This window comes from Puma concolor, chromosome E2, assembly GCF_028749965.1.
Source record: "Puma concolor isolate L17-30 chromosome E2, mPumCon1.1.hap2, whole genome shotgun sequence".
Classification (NCBI taxonomy): domain Eukaryota; kingdom Metazoa; phylum Chordata; class Mammalia; order Carnivora; family Felidae; genus Puma; species Puma concolor.
Genome location: NC_141681.1, coordinates 7,576,051 through 7,598,512, shown reverse-complemented (window position 1 = coordinate 7,598,512; position 22,462 = coordinate 7,576,051). Strand labels below are relative to the sequence as shown.

General features: G+C 53.9%; 1 protein-coding gene and 2 long non-coding RNA genes across 3 annotated transcripts in view; 1 reads left to right on the top strand and 2 right to left on the bottom strand.

Annotated features, from left to right (window-relative positions):
* Positions 1–13,516: 13,516 nt before the first annotated feature.
* LOC147573345 (uncharacterized) lies at positions 13,517–17,310 on the bottom strand. The gene is made up of 3 exons (XR_015244643.1): positions 16,743–17,310; positions 16,063–16,238; positions 13,517–14,256 (listed from the first exon to the last, which is right to left on the bottom strand). It is a non-coding gene; the product is annotated as an uncharacterized LOC147573345 (long non-coding RNA).
* Positions 17,311–17,506: 196 nt separating this feature from the next.
* LOC147573344 (uncharacterized) lies at positions 17,507–18,983 on the bottom strand. The gene is made up of 2 exons (XR_015244644.1): positions 18,236–18,983; positions 17,507–18,105 (listed from the first exon to the last, which is right to left on the bottom strand). It is a non-coding gene; the product is annotated as an uncharacterized LOC147573344 (long non-coding RNA).
* CMIP (c-Maf inducing protein) overlaps positions 18,949–22,462 on the top strand; it is a 233,879-nt gene continuing 230,365 nt past the window's right edge. The window contains exon 1 of the mRNA XM_086688824.1: positions 18,949–19,408. Coding sequence (XP_086544950.1) covers positions 19,109–19,408 — 300 coding nt within the window. The 5' untranslated portion in view covers positions 18,949–19,108. The remainder of the gene's footprint in view (positions 19,409–22,462) is intronic.

Genomic DNA, 22,462 nt, shown 5'->3' with positions numbered 1-22,462 from the left:
TAATTCCCTTAGAATAGTTTTCCAAGCCTAATATTATTCAGTCAAAGGGTAGGAACAACTTCGCAGTGTTAGCCACAAGCTGCCAGATTGCTTCCCCAAGGAGCCCGTCTGCCTGGTCCTGACACGAGACCCCAGGTGGCTGGGCCTGCCTCACTCGCCAGCCCCGACCCGGCATCGATGGCTAACTCTAACTGCTTGGATCTGAAAGAAGATGTGGGGCTTTCCTCCCTCTGTTTTCCCAGTTGGCCAGCTCAGGCGGGAACTCTCGGACCCCACCCGCCCCCAGAGCCTCCTGACATGAGCGGGTGGGGGTGGGAGGTAGGATTCTGGCCACACCTGAGTTTGAACATTTTCCATGTATTTGTTTATTCTTTGCATCTCCTCCTGGGCCCTTGTAGGTTTACAGGCTCTGGGATTTGCATGCCTTTTTTGCTGGAAACTGGGTTCATTTTGTTTTGCCAGCAGCTTCTCCTTTGGCATATTTTTGTTCTTCTCTTTCCTGTTAACACGATGTGAAAGGTGTATCTGGATTTTTCTGTCTGTTTATAAAAGAAAAAATAGGGAGAGAAAATTGCTCTCTTGTGCTGCTCCTTTTCAAGTCTGTGTGCGTACATGTGTGCATGTGTGTGCATGTGTGTGTGTGTATGTGCGTGCATGTGTGTGTGTGTGTACTCAGAAATACGGGTAAAGTACTTCTTTCTGACATACTTCTCGTCTTGTATACGGACAAACCTTTGTGATGTCTGCCGGGAGAAGGGGTGCAGTGTGCCTGGAAAAGCGTCACGAATTAAGGAGCACGTACCCAGACTCTCGTGTGCAATTTTGCTTGGGGCCCACCCCACCCCTCACCTAGCGGGCAATGTTTGTTGGACGCGTGAATTTTGCCATATTTCCCTCAATTCTTTTTAAGAAGCATAACATTCTAGACAGAGCTAAAGGCCCTGAGTTCAGGGGGGCTGTTTTGGATCCAGGTTTTCCCTCTCTCTGCAGGGATACATCACCCCTCTCCTGCGCGTCTCTTCCCACGCATGTTTTGGTGTGACCACCGTTCACGTACACCTGTGAAAACCAGCGTTTTTGTGTGTCCACATCTACGTCAACGGTACTAAGCTGTCTGCACGGCTCTGTGGCTTGCTTTGCCCACTGCTTATGCTCTCATGTAGTTCCCCACTGGGTGCATGGACCACAGTTAATGAGCCACTCTTTGGTCGATGGCTGTATTGGCTTTCTAGGGCCACCACGGTAAAGTATCACAGACTGAGTGGCTTAAACAACAGGAATTTATTCTCTCACAGTTCTGGAGGCTGGAAGTCCAAAATGAAGGTGTTGTCAGGATGAGTTCCTTCTGGAGGTCAGGAGGGGGACAATCTACTCCAGGCCTGGTGGCCTCGGGCGTTCCTGGGCTCCCAAACGCCATTCTCCCCGCCCGGAGTCTACCCATTGCTTTCTCTCCGTGCATTTCTGTCTCTGTGGCCAAACGTTACCACTTTCATAAGGACACCAGTCTTGTTGGATTAGGGCCCACTTATATGACCTCATTTGAACTCAATTAACTTTTTGAAGAACTGTCTCCAAATAAAGTTACATTCAGAGGCACTGGGGATTAGGGCCTCAACGTGTGAATTTGGAGGTCACCTGGGTGGCTCGGTCAGTTAAGCATCCAGCTCTGGATTTCAGCTAAGGTCATGATCTCATGGTTTGTGAGGTCGAGCCCTGTGTCTGGCTCTGCATTGGACATAGAGCCTGCTTAAGATTCTCTCTCTCCCTGTCCCTCTTCCTCTGCCCTTCCCCCACTCTCTGTCTCTAAAAGAAAGAAAAGAAAGAAAGTGTTACCTCTCATGTCACATTGTAGGAATTCTTTGTAAATCCTGGATCCCAGCCTGCACTGCAAGACATTTCTGCTGGTCTTTAGCTCATCTTTATACTTGTTTATTCTTTGATGTGCAGAGGTTTTTAATTTTAATGTAGTCAAATGCTGCAAGCACCAAGGTTTATCTTGTTAAGAAATCCTTCCCTACACCAAGGTCATAGAAATAATGCCCTATATTTTCTACTAAATCATTCCAAGTTTTGTTTCTCAAGTCCTGGCCTCAGTCCACCTGGAGTTTGTCTGTGTGTGTAATGTGTGAGAAGCGTCTAATTCTGTTTTCCCAGACGGATTGCCAGTGGCTGTCCCCTCCCCATTCCACACTCTGGGATCCCTGGTGGACCCAGGCCCCGCATCCGGTTCCCCGACATCAGCATCCATGGCATACCTGGGGACCACCCTCTGACAGGGCAGAGCACCCAACACAGTGACACCTGTGCCTGTCCCCAAGGATGAGCCCAGCTGGAGCCTGAACGCTGGGTGCATCCTTCTGGAAGGGGCTGCAGGGACGGGCTCTGTATTAGTCTCCTGGGTCCGCCATAACATATTGCCGCCAACACGGGGCCTTAAAGTAACAGAAATGCATTCTCTCACAGTTCAGGGGGTCGGAAGTTTGAAGTCGAGGTATCATCAGGATTGTTTCCTCCTGGGGCCGCAAGGGAGGACCTATTCCACGCCATGCGGCCATCAGCAATTCTCGTCCTGAGCCTGGAGACGCATCCCTCCAGTCTCTGCCTGTCTTTCTGCTCTCTCTGTGTCTGTGTCCCCTCCTCTTCTCTTCTAAGGATTGTCATTAGATTTAGGGCCCGCCCTGATCCAGGATGATCTCATCTTGAGTTCCAGAAGTTAATTACATTTACCAAAACCCTTTTCCCAAATAAGGTCACATCTGCAGATTCTGGGTAGACACCTCTTTTGGACACATTCAACCCCACTGAGTGGGGAGAAGAGGTTCTCCGACAGGGTGTGGGAAAGGAACAGACCAACACCTGTCTCCCTCACCAGCATACGCTTCCTTCTGGCTCCCTTGTTCGGTGAATGGCACCGAGTCCGCCATTTTCTTTCATTTCCCCCTTCCACTCCCAAAGCCGGTGATGCGCTATCCCACCCCTGGAAATACATCTTAAGGAACTGGTTCAACAGCATTAAAAAAAAAATCTTCTCTTGGTCATTGCTTTGTTACTAATATTGAGAGGGTGGAAACAGCCCCCAGGAGAGGAGGTAACTACTTAATTACTTCAGTAATATTTGATCATGCAAACTTACTGATGGTTTAGCGGTAGACATGGGAGAGAGAGAGGGCAGAGAACAAGATGACGGGTATTGCTACCCCCAGAGTGAGGAGGGAACATTCCCACGTGATGACCGGAAAGATCACATAATGTAAATTAGGACGGGGACCCTAAGCTAGCCTGAGTCTCTGAAGCTGAGTCGTGAGCGCTAAGTTGACTCTGGCGGACCCGGCAGAGACAGGAAGGAGGGTGCAGGAGGAAGCAGCCTGCACCAAAATGGCAGGAAGGGCTTCACGTCCCTGGGACCCATGACTGGCCACCAAAGTCCCCAAAGCATGGCAACACGGAATGGCTCGTGACTCAGTGAAAAATACAGCATAAAAGTGGATTCACAAGGGTGGCTGGAAAATAAAAATTGCCCTATGACCCAGCAATCCCACCTCTGGACATCTACTTATATGATAAACAAAAGAAAGAAAGAAACAAACAAACAGAAAACGGGGATTCAAAGAGACGTGTGCACATCTATGTTCGTAGCGGCATTACTCACAATAGTCAAAAGGTGGCGACAACCCAAATGTCCATTGGTGGATAAGTGGGTAACTGACATGTAGCGTATACATACGATGGCATGTTATTCATTTGCCTCAAAATGAAATTGTGGCGTATGTTACAACTGGATGAATCTCGGAGACATTCTGCTTAGTGAAATAAGCTAGTCATAAAAGGACGAACACTGTATGGGTCCCCTCACACGAGGCGCTAGAGCAGTCAGATGGTGGCTACGAGGCCCCAGGGATGGGGAATTAGTGTTTACTGGGGACAGAGTTTCAGTTCGGGGAGATTAAAGAGTTCTGGAGGTGGATGGTGTGGATGTACTGAACTTAACAGAACTGTGCAGTTAAAAATGGGTAAGGTGGCAAATGTTAGGTTGTGTGTATTTTACCATGATTTTTAAATTTTTATTTTATTTTTAAACAAAGTTTTAATGTTTTTTTTTTTAATTTTTTTTTCAACGTTTATTTATTTTTGGGACAGAGAGAAACAGAGCATGAACGGGCGAGGGGCAGAGAGAGAGGGAGACACAGAATCGGAAACAGGCTCCAGGCTCTGAGCCGTCAGCCCAGAGCCCGACGCGGGGCTCGAACTCACGGACCGCGAGATCGTGACCTGGCTGAAGTCGGACGCTTAACCGACTGCGCCACCCAGGCGCCCCTAATGTTTATTTTTTGAGAGAGAGGGGAGAGACAGACAGACAGGCAGAGAGGGAGACACAGAATCTGAAGCAGGCTCCAGGCTCTGAGCTGTCAGTACAGAGCCCGACCCGGGGCTCGAACTCATGGACTGTGAGATCATCACCTGAGCCGAAGTCAGACGCTTAGCCGACTGAGCCACCCAGGCGCCCCCATAATTTTTTTTTTTTTTTTTTTTTTACAAAGGACATCTAGCTCATTGGCAGAGAGCTGCCTGTCATTGAGAGCTCCTTTGTCTATTCAGCAAATCTTTATTTCTCTGTCAGGGGAGGTGGTGAGGGAAGCAGACAGGATTGCTGCCCTCCTGGGGGTCCAGGCGATAGGGACAGGCAGACCTTACTGCAATCACATCATCAAATACGTGCACGAATTTCCTACCAGTTACTAGCTCTGTGACCTTGGACGGTCCACTCCAGCTTTCTGAATTTGTTTCCTTCTCTGTGAAAATGGGGACGATCATATGCCCTGATAATGACGCTGGAAGGCCAGTGAGTGTCCTCTAAATGGCCCAGGCAAAGAGTGCTCGGCTTAGGGGCTGCTCTATATGGCTGAGTTCCTTTCTCACAGTTCAGAATCAGAAATCTATGCTTCAGGACGCACCAACGTAATTTGTGTTCCATGGGGATGCAGACAGGCAGTGTATATATTTTGAAGGTATGCAGAATCCTTTCATACACATAGAGTTTCTAGGTGGATATTCACCAGGGTGTGGGGAATGGGAGATAGGATGTCAGGTAGGACTTTTTTTTTTAATCGTATTAAGGGATTTTCTGGCTGGATGATCTCAGGCAAATAACCTGACGTCTTTTAACCTCAGTTCAGTTTCCTCAACTGTAAAATAATAATACCCACCTATAGAGCGTTTTGGTTTTTTGTTTATTGGGCTTTTTTTTTTAAGTCTATTTATTTATTTTGAGAGAGAGAGAGAGAGAGAGAGAGAGAGAGAGAGAGAGAGAATCCCAAACAGCTCTGCATTGCTAGTGCAGAACCCGACTCAGGGCTTGAACCCAAGACCCGTGAGATCATGATCTGAGCCAAAATCAAGAGCCTGACGCTTAACCGACGGAGCTACCCAGGCGTCCCCCTATAGAGGGTTTTTTTTTAATTCTTGATTATGGGCATTTCAACCCCCCACAAAAGAAGGAATCGTCCAATGGACCTCCATTAACCAGCTTCAACAACTGGCGATGTAATCGTCGATGGTGTTTCATCCGTCCTTCCTCCTGCTTGCTATTTTAAAGCAAATCCCAAACAGACTCTTTAAAAGAGAATCACTACAATACCATGGTCATGCCTAAAAGTTTTTTTCAACAATTTCTGGAGATCATCTAATATCTCATCAGTGTTAATCGTCCTTGGCTGTCCCATAAATGCCTTTTTAATTTGATTTGCTTGAATCGGGATGCGCAAGGTCCACACATTATATCCTTTTCCCCAGCAATTTATTAAGACAATTTCCAAATGTCCAGCGAAAGTGGAGGAATTTTACCGTGGGCTCTGGCACAATCCCCCAGACTCCACCACTAACCCGTTGCCGTGCTTTGTCACACGCCTACCCATCTGCCTGCCTCCCTCCAGTTGATAACACTTTTTTAAAGTCTTTTAAAATCTAAATACTATCCCCTCTCCCATGTTTTTGCCTTGCCATTTATTTGCTGATGAAACTGTTTCATTTGTCCTGTGGAATTTCTCATTTGAGGATTAAATGAGCTAATATGTACATTGTGCTCAGACTAGAGCAGGTACCTAAGTAATAGTCATTATGATTTGCTTTTTAATTTATTTTTATTATTATATTTTAATTTTTAGAGGGGGAGGCCAAGGGAGGGAGAGAGAGAATCTCAAGCAGGCTCCACACTCAGGGTTAGAAGCCTGATGCAGGGCTTGATCCCGTGACCCTGGGATCATGACCCCAGCCGAAATCAAGAGTTGGATGCTCGACCAACGGAGCCACCCAGGCACCCCATGGTTTTTATACTTAGTGTATCTTTTTATTTTTCCAAGTGAAAATGTATCATTTTTGTAAAAAGGAAAGTAATGGGTTTCAAGATGTTCTTAGACCGTGAGGACTTGTCACAGTGCCACTGGTTTGTGGCCACACAGTGTGCTCACTTTGATGCTGGGCCGGCCCATCCTTTAGGCCCCCAGGAAGGACCCCGTGGGCAGTGGGAGGTGGCACAACAGTGGGGCCGGTGGTGGGGAACAGAGCCAGAGGGGCTCAGCGGCAACGGGGGAGGGCAGGCACCAGGATGGGCTCCTTCCCTGGGGCTGAGGGATGCCATACCAGGAGAGAGGCCCCGAAGACAGGGAGGTGTGGGAGCTGTAGAAATCCCAGGAGAGGGTGAAAACAAAGGCATACATCATTAGGGACGGAGAGAGGGATCACACAGCCTGCTTTTCAGGGGCTGGGGCAGGTGGAACAAGAAGAAGGAGCCTCCGCAGGGATTTGATATCATAAACTCAGACGACAAGCAGACAGATGAGGAATGCTCTGTGTCTGTCAGCCGCTGGAGCGGAGAGGCGGGTCGGTGGAAGGGAGCTCTGCGGTGAGGGGTCGGGAGCTCTGAGCCTGGTTTTATCTACCTGTCTGGGCTTGGGTAAGGCTCCTTCCCTTCTCCGAACCCCAGTCTCCCCCACCTGCAATCTTAGGTGGGTCTCCACGGCAGATTGGCGATGTCTGTCATGGCCAGAGAAATGGGCAGGGCCAGCCAGCTTTCCCACCCTGAACCCAGATCCAGGGCTTCGAAATGCAACAAATCCTCGGGGTAGATTTGGCTAGTTAACCTCTCAAAATCTGCTTAAGATTTTTAGCCGCCCCACCAAAAAAGGTGGGGGGAGATAAATACAGAAATAACCCCTTTACCTGAATGAGTGGCTCAGGACACAGCCACCTGTCATGTTGAAGCTACGTGGTCAGAGGTCGCACTGGCCAGCTTTGATCTTGGGGGTCATTGTTGTCCATGCTGAATGAGGTTCATGAGCCCCTTGTGTGCTGTTCAGGTTTAATACCTCTAAAACTGCCCGAGTGCCTCACCAGAGTTGAGTCATGCCCCACCCGGGCCACCCGGAGGGGCTCCCTCTGAACGCCCTGGTGTGCACTCGAGGACAGTTAGGGCAGACCTGGGTGTCCCCGCCTGTCCCAGAGGAAACAGGAAGAGCCACGCCCTCCGGGGCTGGGCAGTGAGGTGTGTGGTGGGGTGAACTAGCTGGGGGTGGGGGGCATCCCTGCAAAGTCCTAACCCCCCTGACCTCCGACTGGGTCCGGGTTTGGAAATAGCGCTGTCACAAATGTGGTAAGTTACGATGAGGTCATACGGGAGCAGGGCGGGCCCTGAATCCAATATGACTGTGTCCTTATAAAAAAAGGAATTTTGGACACAGGCACACACGGGGAGAACGCCTTGAACGTGAAGGCAGGGATGGGGGGGAGTGATGCGCTCACAAGCCAGGGAACACCAGAGACTGCCAGCAAGCCACGGGAAGCTGCGTGAACGTGGCTCCTTTCCTTAGACCTCAGAGGGCACCTGCTGACACCTTGATTTTGTGCTCCAAGTCTCCAGAGCTGGAGAGGATACATTTCTGTTGTCCAAGCTGCCCAGTTTGTGGGGCTTTGTCACGGCAGCCCCATGAGACTGACCCAGGTGCTGACGGACCAGGGTCCTGGCTTGGCGCCTTCTCTGGGAGACTTCGGGCAAGCTGCTTTCCTTCTTGAGCCCGGGCCTGGAACCCGAGGCTCAGGGGGGCCTGGCTGGATAAAGGGTAGCCAGATCATCAGATTCTTTACGTGGACGTTTGGGAGTGGGAAACCGGGAGGCCCTGGGGGACTGGGGTGAGGTGGCCTTTTGGGGCCCCGTGCCAGGCACACAGGCAGGGGGCACTGGAACAGATTCCCACAGAGATGAGGGAGAAAGAGGGGAGAGAGGAGGTTCTGTGCAGACCCTGCCGTGACTCCCGTCCCTCCCAAGGCCTGGCTGTTCATCGTCGGCTGGGTTCTCACGTGTACATTCTTTCCACAAACCCCCTTTCCCTGTGGTGTCACAGGGACGGCATTGGCACTGAACTCTTTGCCTGTTTTCGGAAGCGTTTTGAAAGCCGTAAAGCGGGGTACATGTTTTCTCAGCTGTGCGTAGGTACAGGGTAGGGCATAAAGAAGCGGCCGACCCCGTCCCCGGTGTTCCAGGCCAGGGAGGTGTCACAGGGCTGCACAGAGAGGCAACAGCAATGCTACCCATGCCTGTCCCCCAACTCTAACTCAGACCGGAACAGAGAGAAAGAGAAAGCCAGTGAAGTCCCAGTGTTTTCCATTGTCGACCGTTAAATGCTTTTGTGAAATGACAGATATTACATCCTTCTCCTTCCTCATCTTCTTTTTCCTTTTTCTCATTTTGAGAGACTTGGGCTAACAGAGGAGTTGCAAAAAGCACGATTGGGGCTAAAATGGAAAACACAGCACAAGCAGGTAAGAGAGTGGGTCTGGTACCAGATTGGCTGAGTGCAGGCGTGACCTTGGGCCAGTTGCTTAACCTCTCCGTACCTCGGTGTCCTCATCTGTGCAATGCACAAAATAAACCTCATTGCACTTTTGTGAGGATTAAGGAGCCAACCTATGCAAAGCGCTTAGCCCAGCGGCTGGCACACGGTAAGCCCTACATGGTTATTTGCTATGATTATTAATAAAGAAATGCATGAGGTTGGGGAACACAGTGAAAGAAATGCACGTCACTTGCAATCAGACATTTCTGGCGGGCGGGGGGGTGGGGTGCTGTCTGGCTCACAATGACCTACCTGTACGACCATCCCTCTCACCTTCGGGGACTGGTCGCCGGCAACCACATTTGTACAACTTGGTTCCAACACCGGCTGGGGTGGGCATCTGGCCCAAGCTGAGCTAACCAAGTCCTTCCCTTGGAACCGGGCCAAAGAGCTCCTAGTTTGATCCCAGATGGCCTCTCAAATGGCCACCTTCTGTCCTGCTGAAGTGACACAGTAGAGAAGGCCAGGGTGGGGGGAAGGATGACGTGGGGAAAAGCAGACGCACAAAGCAGAAAGAAGGCCCCGGGCCCTGGTTTCTGGTCTTTTCTGAGACCTGGCTACTTTTATGCCGTTGGGATTCCGTGAGACACCCTTGATTCTGTATAACCCATGTGCACTCTTTTTGAAGCTACTCTGATTTCTGTCTTGGCGACACCTGGATGCTGCCTTTTTTTTTTTTTTATGTTTATTTGTTTTGAGAGAGACAGAGAGCACAAGTGGGGGAGGGGCAGAGAGCGAGGGGGACAGAGAATCCAAAGTGGGCTCCACGCTCACAGCAGAGAGCCCTACGTGGAGTTTGCATTCGCAAACCGTGAGATCATGACCCAAGCCAAAGTCAGATGCTTAACCGGCTGAGCCACCCAGGCGCCCCTGGGGGCCGCCTTCTCATTTCCCTGCTGGAGCTTCAAGAAAGCTCCACTCCTTTCCCTTTGGCCCAGGCAGGCTAGAATCAGTTCTAGTTTGGTGCTGTGATCGAAGGAAGAATATACCAGGGGTAAGAAGCCATTTTTCTCTGCTGTTCATCGCGCACACCGACTTCTTCCCAAGCCTGGTTTGGAGCACTTTGTACACATTCTCGCGTTAGCTCGATCCGGTATCGCTACTGGGTCTCTGTTTCTCAGATGAAGAGAGTGAGGGTCAGAGAGTTGACGAGATTGGGTTATCACCACTCAGCTAAGTAGGGTGGACAGCTGGGATCCAAATCCGAATACTGTGCTGTCGCACTTCTTGCCATTCTCCCTGGAACCCCTGGATGGTGTTCCCTTACTCTCCTGCTGTAGGGTCGGAGACAAACCCCTGGTCCTGCCTCAACTTCCTCATGTGCAAATGGGGTGACACCACCCCCCTTGCCCGTCTCTGTGTTGTCCGGAGGGCCCAGCGTGAAGGGGAACGAAGTGAGGTCACATTGAAATCGGTCGATTTGAGCAACTCACGGCAAAGGCCGGTGTGGGAGAGAGATGCAATTAATCTGAAAAACACAGTGGTTTTTATTTTTAAAAAACATGATCCACGGCCTTCAGTCCTCCGCGTGGCCGTGCGTGGCTTCCATTTCCCCGCGTCAACAGTGGCCTGGATTTGGGCTCTTCATAAAGTCCCTGTGAGTTTTTAAAGAACGGACGGCACTTATCTTCTTTTTAAAAAGTTAAATCAACACATGCTTGTTGTAGAAATGTTGGGGGAGGGAACATAAGGAAGAAAACACTTACCCGTGTTCTCTATCCTTGTGATGGATGTATTAAGTCAACTACGAAAGAAACCGTGACAGACACGCCAGCGTGAACGAGTCTGAGAGACTGTCATGCTGAGCCACAGACGTCAGACCCAAAGGCGTATGTATCTTTTGATTCTATTTATACGAAGTTCAAGAAAGGGTAAAACTATCTATAGTGACAGAAGGCAGAGCGGGGGCTGCCTGGGGCCGGAAGTGGGTGGCTGGGGTCAGCTGTCGAGGAGCAACAAAGAAACTCTTCTGGGGCTGTGGGAATGTTCTATGTTGCTATGTTGGTGGACATGGTGGTTAACACGGGTGTTGTACATTCATCAACACATATCACCCTGTTCGTTTGTTCATTTGTTGATTTTTAATGTTTTATTGACTGGTTTGCTTTATTTATTGTTATTTTTTTTTAATGCTTATTTTTGAGGGGCACCTGGGGGGGCTCAGTCGGTTGATCTTCCGACTTCAGCTCAGGTCACAAGCCCCCGGTCCGTGAGTTCAAGCCCCGCGTCGGGCTCTGTGCTGACAGCTTGGAGCCTGGAGGCTGCTTCTGATTCTGTGTCTCCCTCTCTCTCTGCCCCTCCCCTGCTTGCGCTCTGTCTCTGTATCAAAAATAAATGTTAAAAAAAAAATTTCAATGCTTATTTTTGAGAGAGAGATTTGAGAGAGAGAGTGCGAGCAGGGGAGGGGCAGAGAGAGAGAGAGGGATGGAGGATCCAAAGCGGGCTCTGTACTGACAGCAGAGTCAGATGTGGAGCTTGAACTCCCGAACCACGAGATCATGACCTCAGTCAAAGTCGGATGCTTAACCCACCGTGCCACCCAGGCACCCCTCAACCTGTTCTTTGGAAGTGGGTGTGTTTTATTTCATGTAAACTATACTTCAATAGCATTAAGAAGGGGGGAGAAATGATCTATAGTCCCGTCACCCCAGAGATAACCGCTGTTAAGGCTCAGTTGTGTGCAGGTAACTCAATCTTAATCAAACAGCTGATTCTATGTTTGAAATATAAGTTCCAGATAAACACTTGGTCCTCTGCGATACTTTTCCTTAACCTCAGACTTATTTGGTGAATGTGAAGAAAGGAAGGGACAGGACGATATCTTGTGCTCTTTTGGTTCCCAGCTTTGCCCTCCGAAACCGGGGAAGTGTGGGGTGGGGGTGCATAATCGTTGAGCTACCCGGAATCACAGGCTGCTGAATAGGAAACCTGTTCCCCACCCCCACCCCCCCACCTCCCCCCCCACCCCTGCCCATGAGCCTAGAAAATGAGCTGACTTCACATCAGCTCTGAAGAGGGAGGAGGATGTTCCCCGACTTCACGATGGAAACATGACTCCTCTCCTCACAGCAGGACAAAAAGCACATTTTATTATTTGATCAGTATGTTAAACGCCATCGGGACGGAATGTGTACTCCATTATGTTGGTGTCTCACGCCTGTTAAAAATGAGGTTCGGGAATGCTCTCCTGGCTAATACAATTTTGAGACAGAGTGTTCACAGCAAGCTTCGGGAAAGTGGCCCCAAAAGCGCCACGGATAGGTATGGAATTGGGACCACTTAAGACCAGTTTCGTTGCCCGCTTTTGGTGTTCGGCATTTGATTACAGGCACGGCCTCATGCCATGAAATAGGCTCCAGAAACGCGAGTTAAAACAGCTTGCGACCTACTCCTTCCTGTGAGTCCCTGTGTCCCTTGACAGTCTGATAAAACCAGCTGTGTTTGCTCCAGCCCCCAGGAAGTGGCATCTGAGGAGGAACGTGCCATTGCGTGAGTGTGGACAATACAATGGCCCCCGGACGGCCACCCGCAGGATGCCTGGGGAGCAGCGTGCACCAGCCGAGAGGGCGGGAAAACATCTCCCTTGAAACCGGGGGCTCCCGACTAGGGGCGAGGTGGCCTTCCAGGTGACACGTGGCAGGGTCCGGAGACATTCTGGTCGTCACGGATTACGGATGCTACCGGTGTCTGCGGACAGAGGCCACGGCCGCTGCTAACACCTCACGGTGCACGCGACACGACAGCTGGCCGGCCGTGAAGAACTACCCAGTTCCAAATGTTGACAGCGGCCAGGGCTGGAAGCCCTGCACGGACGCTGTATTGAGAGTGTCTGTATGCCAGTTTGTGGGCAAATGGGATCGGTCTGGACAAGTTGTATAGACAGAGAGCTGGTGGCGATCAGGGCCGTGTAAACATGGGTTCTGACAGTAGCCATGTCAAATAGCTACCGCTCACTCACGGTTTCAAGGTGCCTACTCTGTGCCAGGCTGTGGCATGATCTCATTTCTATGACCTGGAAAAAGGTTCTGTTATGACCCCACTCTATAGTAAATCGACGAGATACATACAGCCGGGAAAGGGAATGGCAAGGAATTTCTCTTCCTGGCATACATTTTTTTAAGAGGAGGTGGGGGCGCCTGGGTGACTCAGTTGATTAAGCGTCTGACTCTGGCTCGGGTCATGATCTCACGGTTCGTGGGTTCGAGCCCCACGTCGGGCTCTGTGCTGACAGCTTGGAGCCTGGAGCCTGCTTCGGATTCTGGGTCTCCCTCTGTCTCCCTCTGCCCCTCCCCCCTCTCAAAAATAAACATGAAAAATTTTTTTAAAAAATAAGGGGAGAGGGATGGTCAGAAGGGAGGGGTGTCTGGTTCCCCCCACTCAACTATGAGCTCTGTGAGGGCAGAATCTTGTGTGACCTGCGTTTGCAGCATAGAACGGAATCCTTGTCCCAAGTTTCAGTTACCCCCGGTCACCCCCTGTCCAGAAGCAGATGATTCTCAGCGGTAGCCTAACGCTGTCACAATGCTTTCGCCATTCACCTCACTTCATCTTATCACGTAGGCATTTTATCAACTCCCATCATCACAGGAAGGGTGAGCACGATACAGTAAGAGACTTTGAGACAGAGAGACCACATTCACATAGCTTTATTTTTACAAGTTTTTTTTGTTTTTTTCGTAAATTTTTAATGTTTATTTACTTTTGAGAGACAGAGAGACAGAGTGCGAATGGGGCAGGGGCAGAGAGAGAGGGAGACACAGAGTCCGAAGCAGGCTCCAGGCTCAGAGCCGTCAGCCAGAGCCCGACGCGGGCCTCGAACTCACCAACCGTGAGATCACGGCCTGAGCCAAAGTCGGACATTTAACCGACAGAGTCACCCAGGTGCCCCTCACATAACTTTTATTACAGTGTATTGTTGTAATTGTTCTGGGTTATAATTTGTCATTGTTGTTAATCTCTTACAGGGCCTGATAAATTCAACTTTATCGTCGGTGTGTATATACAGGAAGAAAACGGTCTCTATGGGGTTCGGTACTGCCCGTGGTCTCAGATGTCCACTGGGGGTCTTGGAACGTATCCCCCCGCGGATAAGGGAGAACCAGTTTGCCTAACAAAGTCCTTGGTGGCCAGGAGGTGCGAACAGACTGGTGTTTCACGGAACTGAATGAAACAATGAAGGAAGCATGGAAAAGTGGCTTCGTCGTTAGAATGCTGGCATTGATTTCCAGCCATTCGATAGGCACCGTGGACCCCTCTGGGCCAGGCCCTGGAGACACGGGCAGGCTGGAGCTATCCGATCCTGGCTCTTGAGAGCTGGTTGTTACTTCTTCAGAAATCTTCCGAGGCGACTGTCAGACAGCCAGCGAGCACGCTTAAATTACATAAAATTACAATTAAATTATAGTTTTAAAAAGGTTAATCAAACGTATCCCTTCCTAATTTTTCGACTGCATTTCATGAGGACCTCGGTTCTGAAGGTTAGATGCCTTGCAGTGGTCACCAGACCTTTTCTGTGAAAGGGCCAGATGGGCAGTATTTTACGCTTTGCCAGCCCCGGGCCGAATCTAGCCCCTAAGCCGTTGTTTGCTGGTGTGGCCCCTGGCATGTCGTATCCATAGGTGGACATGCCCTCTAGCGGGATGCGTCATCTTCCAACTCCTTGTTCAGCGATGCACTCTGCTAGCTTGGAAACTGCTATGGTGGGGACAGTGACACCACGGAAGGTGTCAAATGCTCTAACTCAGGTTCTCTTCTTTCCAGGAGCTGGCTGTTAAACATTTACCAGTAAACCACCGGGCACAGCGATGGGCAAAAGTGGCATGAGCCCTGCCCTCTTGGAGGGTACAGTGTGTTGGGTCTGTTCACCACTTCATGGTGGGGTGGGGCCGGAGGGGGGCCGGGTGAAGGCGGGTCAGGCTCCCCACTGCCGACCACCCTAAGAAAGACAACACCCAGCTGCAGGCTTGTCTGCCAGAAGGGGCAGGGCTGCTGGAAGGGGGTGCTGAGGTGAACCTCTCCTGGGGCTGGCCATCAGCCCCTAACTCTCCTCCCCCCACCAGGGACTTTGCCACTTTACCGCATTCTTCTGTGGGCAGCCCGCTCTGTCTTCACGCCCCTAGCTCAAGGGGAGACTTCAGGTCCCTGGGAGCTGAGACGTGAGCCCACGAGAGCGGTTTACTCCCTTTCCACGGCAACGCCCGCTCCTAGCACTGTGCTTGCCTGACATGGAGTGGGCTCTCCACCCGGGCGACCTAGGGGTGAACCCAGAGGGGGCTGAACTGAAGGGAGAGAGGCAGTTTCAGCGAGCAGGCTGAGGGCAGAAGGTTGTCCTTCGGGACTGGCTCAAACAAGGAGAGACTGCCAGCAGAGAAGGCAGGAAATGATAGGTTTGGCCCGTGACCTGTGGTGAGTGGACTGGCCTGTGGGAACCCAAGCAGAGTGAAGGGTCTGTGAACTTCTGCAGCCTTTGTGCTGCTCTGTAAACCTCTCCCGTTCAATGCCGGGAGGGCGAACTCTCAGGGGCCTGGCTTGTTCTTTGTAGAGTCTGGGTCCTGATGGCATCCAGGGTGACTTGGGTGTGTGATCCATCCATGGAAACTAGACAGGCCTGGGTCTCCTACAGAGACTGGGGGTGGGAGGAGGGTGCAGGGAGGGAGCTTCTGATGGAATCCGGCGGCCGGACTCATTCGGTTTTAGGTCAGGAACCAGGGACAATGGGAGGCAAAGAGCTCGGCATCTCACCCACTGAGTACCAGCACGGCCCATTATACAGACCGGTCCTGTTGCCGGCACTCCCCTAAGCACCGGCACTCCCCTAAGCACCGGGGAATAGGTGGGTGTTGACTCGCAATTGATCAGTCGCTGCATTTTTGTTGAGCTCTGGCTGCGGGCAGGCACTCAGTCAGCTCGGCTGGCAGCCTGAACTCCTGGATTCGGCCACCCTCTTACAAGCATCCCGGGGGCTCCATGTCACTGACTCCAAACTCAAACCAATAAACAGTATTTAAAGATGACATCAGTTGAATTCAACCCGTTTCTCCCCGGGTACCCGCGCAGGAAAACATTACAAAGAAGGAGTGGGAAAAATGTGGAATTTCAGGTCAAGCCAAATTTTGGGTTCACATCTTGGCTGGATTCCCACAGTTGTCTGACCGTCTCTGAGCCTTAACTTCCTCACCTTTAAGACGGGGATGATAACGATCCTTGCCTTCTGGGCTCATTGGGAGGAAGGAAGGAAAATAAACAGGAAAGCCCTGGCATAGTACCTGCAGCACTTGGTGTGCTGCTCATTTTTATCATGATATTCCGATTTAACTTTTACCAAAGCAGGAGCTGAGGATGTCTGGAATAGTCCTGGAAGAAATAAGGGATTCCTTGCACTCTGGTACATTCCACTGGAGTTTTGCACCCTTGACCAGGGAGAGGAGTGTCCATGGCGGTCACTGAAGTGGACAGCAGCTGCTCTGAGCTGTCCTACTCCGTGACTTCATGCTGGCCCCCATCACCTCCCTCCTGGGAACTCTCGACAGCCTCCGCACTGGTCTCCCTATCTCCAGGCTGCTCCTTTGCTAACCCCGTCCATGTCATGCTGTGGCCAGTGACCTTATAAAGGTGACATCTATGAACCACTCTCATGCGTAGTCCATGCGGTGGCTCCCCACCACTCTCCGAGGAAAGTCTGGTCCCGGCACAACCTGCTTGGCCCCTGCTCACCTCTTAGGCCTCTGCCCTGCAACCCTGGGATATTTTGCAGGCCTTGGCAAATGCATGTAGTTTCCCAGACAGGCCTAGTATTCTCCCCTCGCCTCTTTTCTCCGTGCCATCCCCTCTTCCAGGAGCACCGTTTCCCTTCTTTACCTGATTCCTGAAGACCTCGCGGAGTCAGGATGTGAACCCCAGGGCCACAGTCTGGCTGGATTAGGTGTCCCTCCTCTGTTCCTGCAGCCCAAGCACCGCGTGGTCATTGCCTTTACATTGTCCCAGGCTCTAAGCTCAGAGCCTGATGAGCTAAGTGAGCCTGGCATGTTACTCGGCCTCTCTGTACCCTCATCTGCCAGAGTGGATGGTGATGGCACCTATATTATAGGGTTGCTATGGGAAGGAACAGTCGTATGCATGCACAGCACTCAGCATACAGGAGGAGCTCAATAAAGGGTTGAACAACTGACCTCACCCCACCCCTTAATGGCCTGGGAGTCCTGGTCACAACCACGCCCTGAATCCACATGTGTACCACATGGTGGGGGGTGGGGGTGGGCTTGACCCTTTCTTGCCCAGTGATTTTTCTCAAGGCCATAGTGAAGTTTAGAACTTGAAGAACAGAATTTGCCAGCAAATTGTGAGGAATTGACTAATTCCCTGTTTTCTCACCTAACTGCCTCCTCCAGGGCCCAGGAGGAGAGAACAGCTCTGTCCCTCTCCTGACACATACCATATGCTGGGCCCCCCAGCCCTGCCCCCCCCCCCCCCCAGCCCTGGCCAGGCTCAGGGATAGGATCTTTCCAGGAGCTCCTACATCGTGTCTGTTCTTGGGAAAGAGTGGGGAGGGGATAATCCCCATCACAGGGATGCTGTGGGCAAAGTGCCAGCATTCACGATGTAATTCAACACACACTCACATATTCACTACAGAGGTATCTTCACTTAACAAAAAAGGCAAAAAATCTGGGGGTTTAAATGGCATTAGCTGCAGAAGCGTGTGGCCGTGAGAAAGCCTGGCTGAGGGGCTGAGTCTGGGTGGCTGCGTGTGCGCCCTTAATGGCAGAAAGGGGACGTTTTGCCTCAGAGTTGGAGTTCCTGAGTGACACTGTGGTTCATTCCACAGGGGTGCTTCCAATATGATTCCCTCCCAGCCTTGTGCTGGGCCTGCGGAATCAGGGATGAACGGCCTGGCCTGAGCGCAGAGGCAAAGAAGCAGGCACTGCTGGGGCGCAGGCAGAAGACAGAGTGGCCCAGTAACTTGGGGAGGGACTTTGTTGTCTAGGTGCCTGGGAGGGGTCAGACTCGAGGGGCAGAAGGAGGGGGGCTGGGGAGTCTGTCCCCTCCCCCCAGACGGCTTGAAGACCGGCAGACATGTGTAAAAGACCAGGGGGCTTGCAGAATCCGCCAGGCTGAGACAGGGCAGTGTGGGTTCATTATCCGGTTAACTGAGGGGCATTTTCAATTCGAGGAACCATCCTGTTCTACGACCCCATCTAGCCAGCCAGGTAGACAGCCTGAGCTGTGGAGGGGGTGTCAGAGGTCAAGCGGCCCAGCCCCGGCCCCTCCAGCCCGGCCCAGCCCAGCCCAGCCCAGCCCAGCCCAACTCAGCCCAGCCCAGCCCCGGTCCCTGGGTTTGCACCTGGCCGCACCTCGGCCGCCCGCGTCGACACGTCCCGCGGCGCTGGCCGGTCCGATCGGGGTCGGCTGGGGCGGGTAGGCGGTGGGCCGTGTGGGGGCCGGCGGGCCGCGCCGCTCCGCACCGGCCTGGGCACCGGCGGGGGCGCGGCTGGGCGTGACGTCACGCGCCCCGCCCCCGCGGCCCCCGCCCACCCCCACGTTCCGGGCGGGGCCGGACCCGGGCCTGCCGGGGCTCGCCCAACGCGGCCCCCTCCCCAGGGGCCGCCCCCTCCGGTCGGGCCGCGCCTCTGCCCCTCGCGTCCCCGCCCGGCGGCCGACTCCGCCTGCGAGAGGCCGAAGCCGCGGCGGCGGCCGCCGTTGCCGCCATTGACGTCAGAGGGGCGGGCACATGACCCCGCGGGGACCAATCGCGCGGGCGCCGAGCGGCTTCTGCAATCTCTCAACTGAGCCGGCCCCCGCGGCCCCCGCCGCACACTCGCCCGCGGACGGCCGCCCAGACACACGTACTGTACACACGAGCGGGCGGCGGGGCCGAGACACGCCCGCCCGCGCGGCCCCGCGCCCCCGCCGCTGCCCCGCGTCCCCGCCCGCCGCCCGCCGCCAGCCGCCCGCCGCCGCGCCGCTCCGGCCGCCGCGAGCATGCACCCGACGAGCTAGGAGGAAGCGGAGCCGCGAGGAAGCGCCGAGCGCCGGCCGCCCGCCAGCCCGCCGCCCGCCCGCCGCCCGCCGGCCCCTCCCCTGCCGGGCGCCCCCCCAGCCCCACGCCCCCCCACCTTCCTGGGCGGTGGGGGGGGTGCGGGCCGCCGCTCGGGGGCCCCGCCGCCCCGGCAGCCCGGGACAGCCCCCATTCCCCGCCCCCGGCCCCCGCCCCGGCCCGGCCGGCCATGGATCTGACCAGCAGCTCGGGCGGCGGCGGCGACCCCCGGCAGATCGAGGAGACCAAGCCGCTGCTGGGGGGCGACGTGCCGGCCCCCGAGGGCACGAAGATGGGCGCCGTGCCCTGCCGCCGGGCCCTTCTGCTGTGCAACGGGATGAGGTACAAACTGCTGCAGGAGGGCGACATCCAGGTCTGTGTCATCCGGCACCCGCGGACCTTTCTCAGCAAGATCCTCACCTCGAAATTCCTGAGGCGCTGGGAGCCGCACCACCTAACGCTGGCCGACAACAGCCTGGCGTCCGCCACGGTGAGTCGCTCTGCGCGGCGGCGGCGCGCCGGCACCCCCGCGCCTCGCCTCGGGGCCGGGAGGCGCCCCCTCCCGCCGCCGCCCCCTGCCCGCCGCTGCACCTGGAGCCCGGGGCCTGCGGGGCGCCGGGGGTGTCGGGCCGGCCCGGGGGGCGGGGAGGGCGGGGGGGGGGAGCCCAGTGGCCCCCCCCTCCCCCTTTGCTGGCCTGTGTTCGGGGCTGGCCGGTGCCCAGCGGGCGGGCTCGCGGAGACCCTCTGAATTCTGCACAGGATGTGGCCCACCCCATCCTGGGCGTCTGGGGACCTCCCGGATGGGACCGTGGGATAGATCCGGGCTGGGCCCCGGTGGTGGTGGGGGTTCCCTTTCTGAAAACCCGCGGCCCATCTGGATCTGCCCTGGAAGGGAAAACAAAACAACCAAAAAAAAAAAAAAAAAAAAAAGAGAGAAAGAAAAAGAAAGAAAGGAAACCTAACAACCTCGAAACCCCAAAACCCAAAGAATTTCCACAAGCAGTGCCTCTCTGGGCTCTCCTGTCTTTTTTCCTGCCCAGGCTGGTAGGCAAAACCGGGTGCTTCCCTTTCTGAAAAATCTCATTCGCACGTTGGGAGGTTGGAAGTGGAGGGGGAGGGGATAGGGGTCCCGGACTGCCTCCTCCCCACCGAGGGGAGGTCAAGTTCTAGAGTGGAAGCTGGCCTGTGGGGGCCCTGGTCTTGCATTGTCTGCGAAGTGTGTGTGTATACGTGTTCTTTGTTGCTGGCTTTATTTTGTTATTGTTATTGTTTTAAATATATGGCTAGGACTGGGTCAGCTGGATGAGAGGCAGGGAAGTCATGGATCTGTTTCTGAAATCAAATCTGCAAGGTGGAGAAAGACATCGGTGGTGGTGGTGGGGTCGCAGGGGGTGGGGGCGGCAGGCAGGAGCCTGAACAGGATGCTTTGTGTTTTGAAACAAGGGCAGTTTAAAGCCCCAGCTCTGCTTGGGCCTGAGCCTTGCTGAGGGGATCCCGTCCTGTGTGGAGAGGTGGCAGGTCTTCCCCAGAATGCACACTCCCCCTGGGGCAGCCGCGATCCTGTTTACTAAGCACAGTGGGGGGGGGGGGGGGTGGCCGTGGTGGCTGTGGCGCTGGTGGCAGAATTCAATGCCTGCCCACACCTGTGCCAAGAAAACCCAGCCAGGAAACAGGGTGTCGCTTACATGGCATGTCACAAACGTGTAGCGTGTGTAGACATTTCTCCGGCATCCATGTTCCCTTGGCAGTGTGTCACAGGCCGTGACACATGCTCCAAGGAATGGGGAGGGGGAAAAGTTAGCAGAAGAAGCCCTACTCCTCGAAACCACTCCCCCCTCCCTAAAGCCCTGAAGCACATGAGGACTCTTATTCTGAATTTTGGGTCCGACGTGCCTGGAACACCTATTTTTTTCTTTCCTGTGGGCAGGTTGGTGCAGTACCTGCAGAGACAGCTTCCTCACACAGGATCGCTGGTTGCCGTGAAGCAGTTCAGGCCCGGTTTCAGGCTCATGCATGTTCCCAAACCCGTCCGGAGCCACAGGCCTCGGCATTTGGCTTTTCATTTGATGGAGGGAGAGCCTCAGAAAATTCCCCGGCACGCAGCCTTTCAGGTTCAGGGGAGGAACCGGTGCCCTCCAGTGGTTCCCTGCTTGGCATCAGGAGCCCCCAAATCTGGCTTCAGAATTTCCCCCTGCTTCAGGGGAGGCATTGTTGTTTTTCTACCACTCTTCAAAACGAAGGGGAGTTGGGGGGGTGGGGAGGAAGTGGTTGAGAGGCACAGTGACCCTCCGTGGGAGAGGCCAGGAGCGCGTGCTCAGCGGCTGCTGGCCATGGTCTGGGGGAAGTCAGCTTTGGAGGCGCTGGGCCGCCACCCCCCTTATTCTGATTGCTCAAGAGGTATGTAGCAGAGAGAGGAAGGGAACAAAGGCTGAGGCTGGGCACTGGTTTCTTAAGCAACCGGAGGCCCCGGCACCACCTTCCCCAGCACCACCTTGGCCAGCCGAGGTGGACGGTACCTTCGTAGCTTGGGCCTCTCTGGAGAGGAGCTGTGATTTTTCAGGACGGGGGACTGAGGACCGACCACAGAACAAGATTTGCCTGAGCATAGCCCCACTCTGGCATTGGAAATGTGGAAGGAGGAACTATGAGCTGGCGTCTAATGGGCTGGCAAGTCCCCCTTCCTCCGCCTGTGGCCACCAAGCCCTCTGGGCAGAGGGTGTCCTTAAATTCTGCCATGGTGGGCTCCAGTGGGGTGTAGGGCTGTCCGTGCCGCGGCCTGTGAGCGTGGAGGGCGCCGCCGAGGGCAGGCCGGCTGTGGGGGTGGCCTCCAGGGTAGAGGTGGGGTTGCAACTGCACCAGGGACCTTGTCCCGCCATGAGACACCTATTCGGTGTCGGGGCCCTCGGGAAGCAAAGCAGCCCCTGAGGGGTTTCCCTGAGGCCTGGGCGTTATGTAATCTGTCTGCATTTTCTAGTGTGGTCCAAGCACGCTATTGAGAAATATTAGCCCAAATGAAACAAAGGTGAATTTGAGTGTAGTTCTCTACAGCATCAAGCCCTGTGCAGCCCTGTGGCTCTGCAGAGTCCCCAGGCCCCGGCCCCCAGCTGCCGACAGGCCAAGTCTGTTCCCTATCAGGTCATATCCTTCCATGAAATGTACATCATCCGTATATTAAGCCGTCTGCACGGCCCAGCTCAGATCCATCTGGCAGTTATCTGGTTAATTGTGTGGGCTTCAGGAACAAGACTCCGAGTGATTGATCTGGATTCAAACCGATAAACAAACCAAATACACTGCTGCCCAAACGTCTTTGGAGTCTGTCTACACTGATCCAATTAACTGGCTCGTCGTCAGAGATAAAGGCTTCCGGCACCACAGCTGCATCAAGCTAGGGTTGGAAGCACACGGGGGCTCCCAGCCCGCCTGGTAGGCAGCTCCAGCCGGGTGCACCCCTCAGGCGGACCTGTCTTGATTCCCTGTCGGGGAGATGGGCTCAGCGTCACCCCCTGGCCCGGCTGTAAACTTTGCCTTCTGTGGGGTCAGG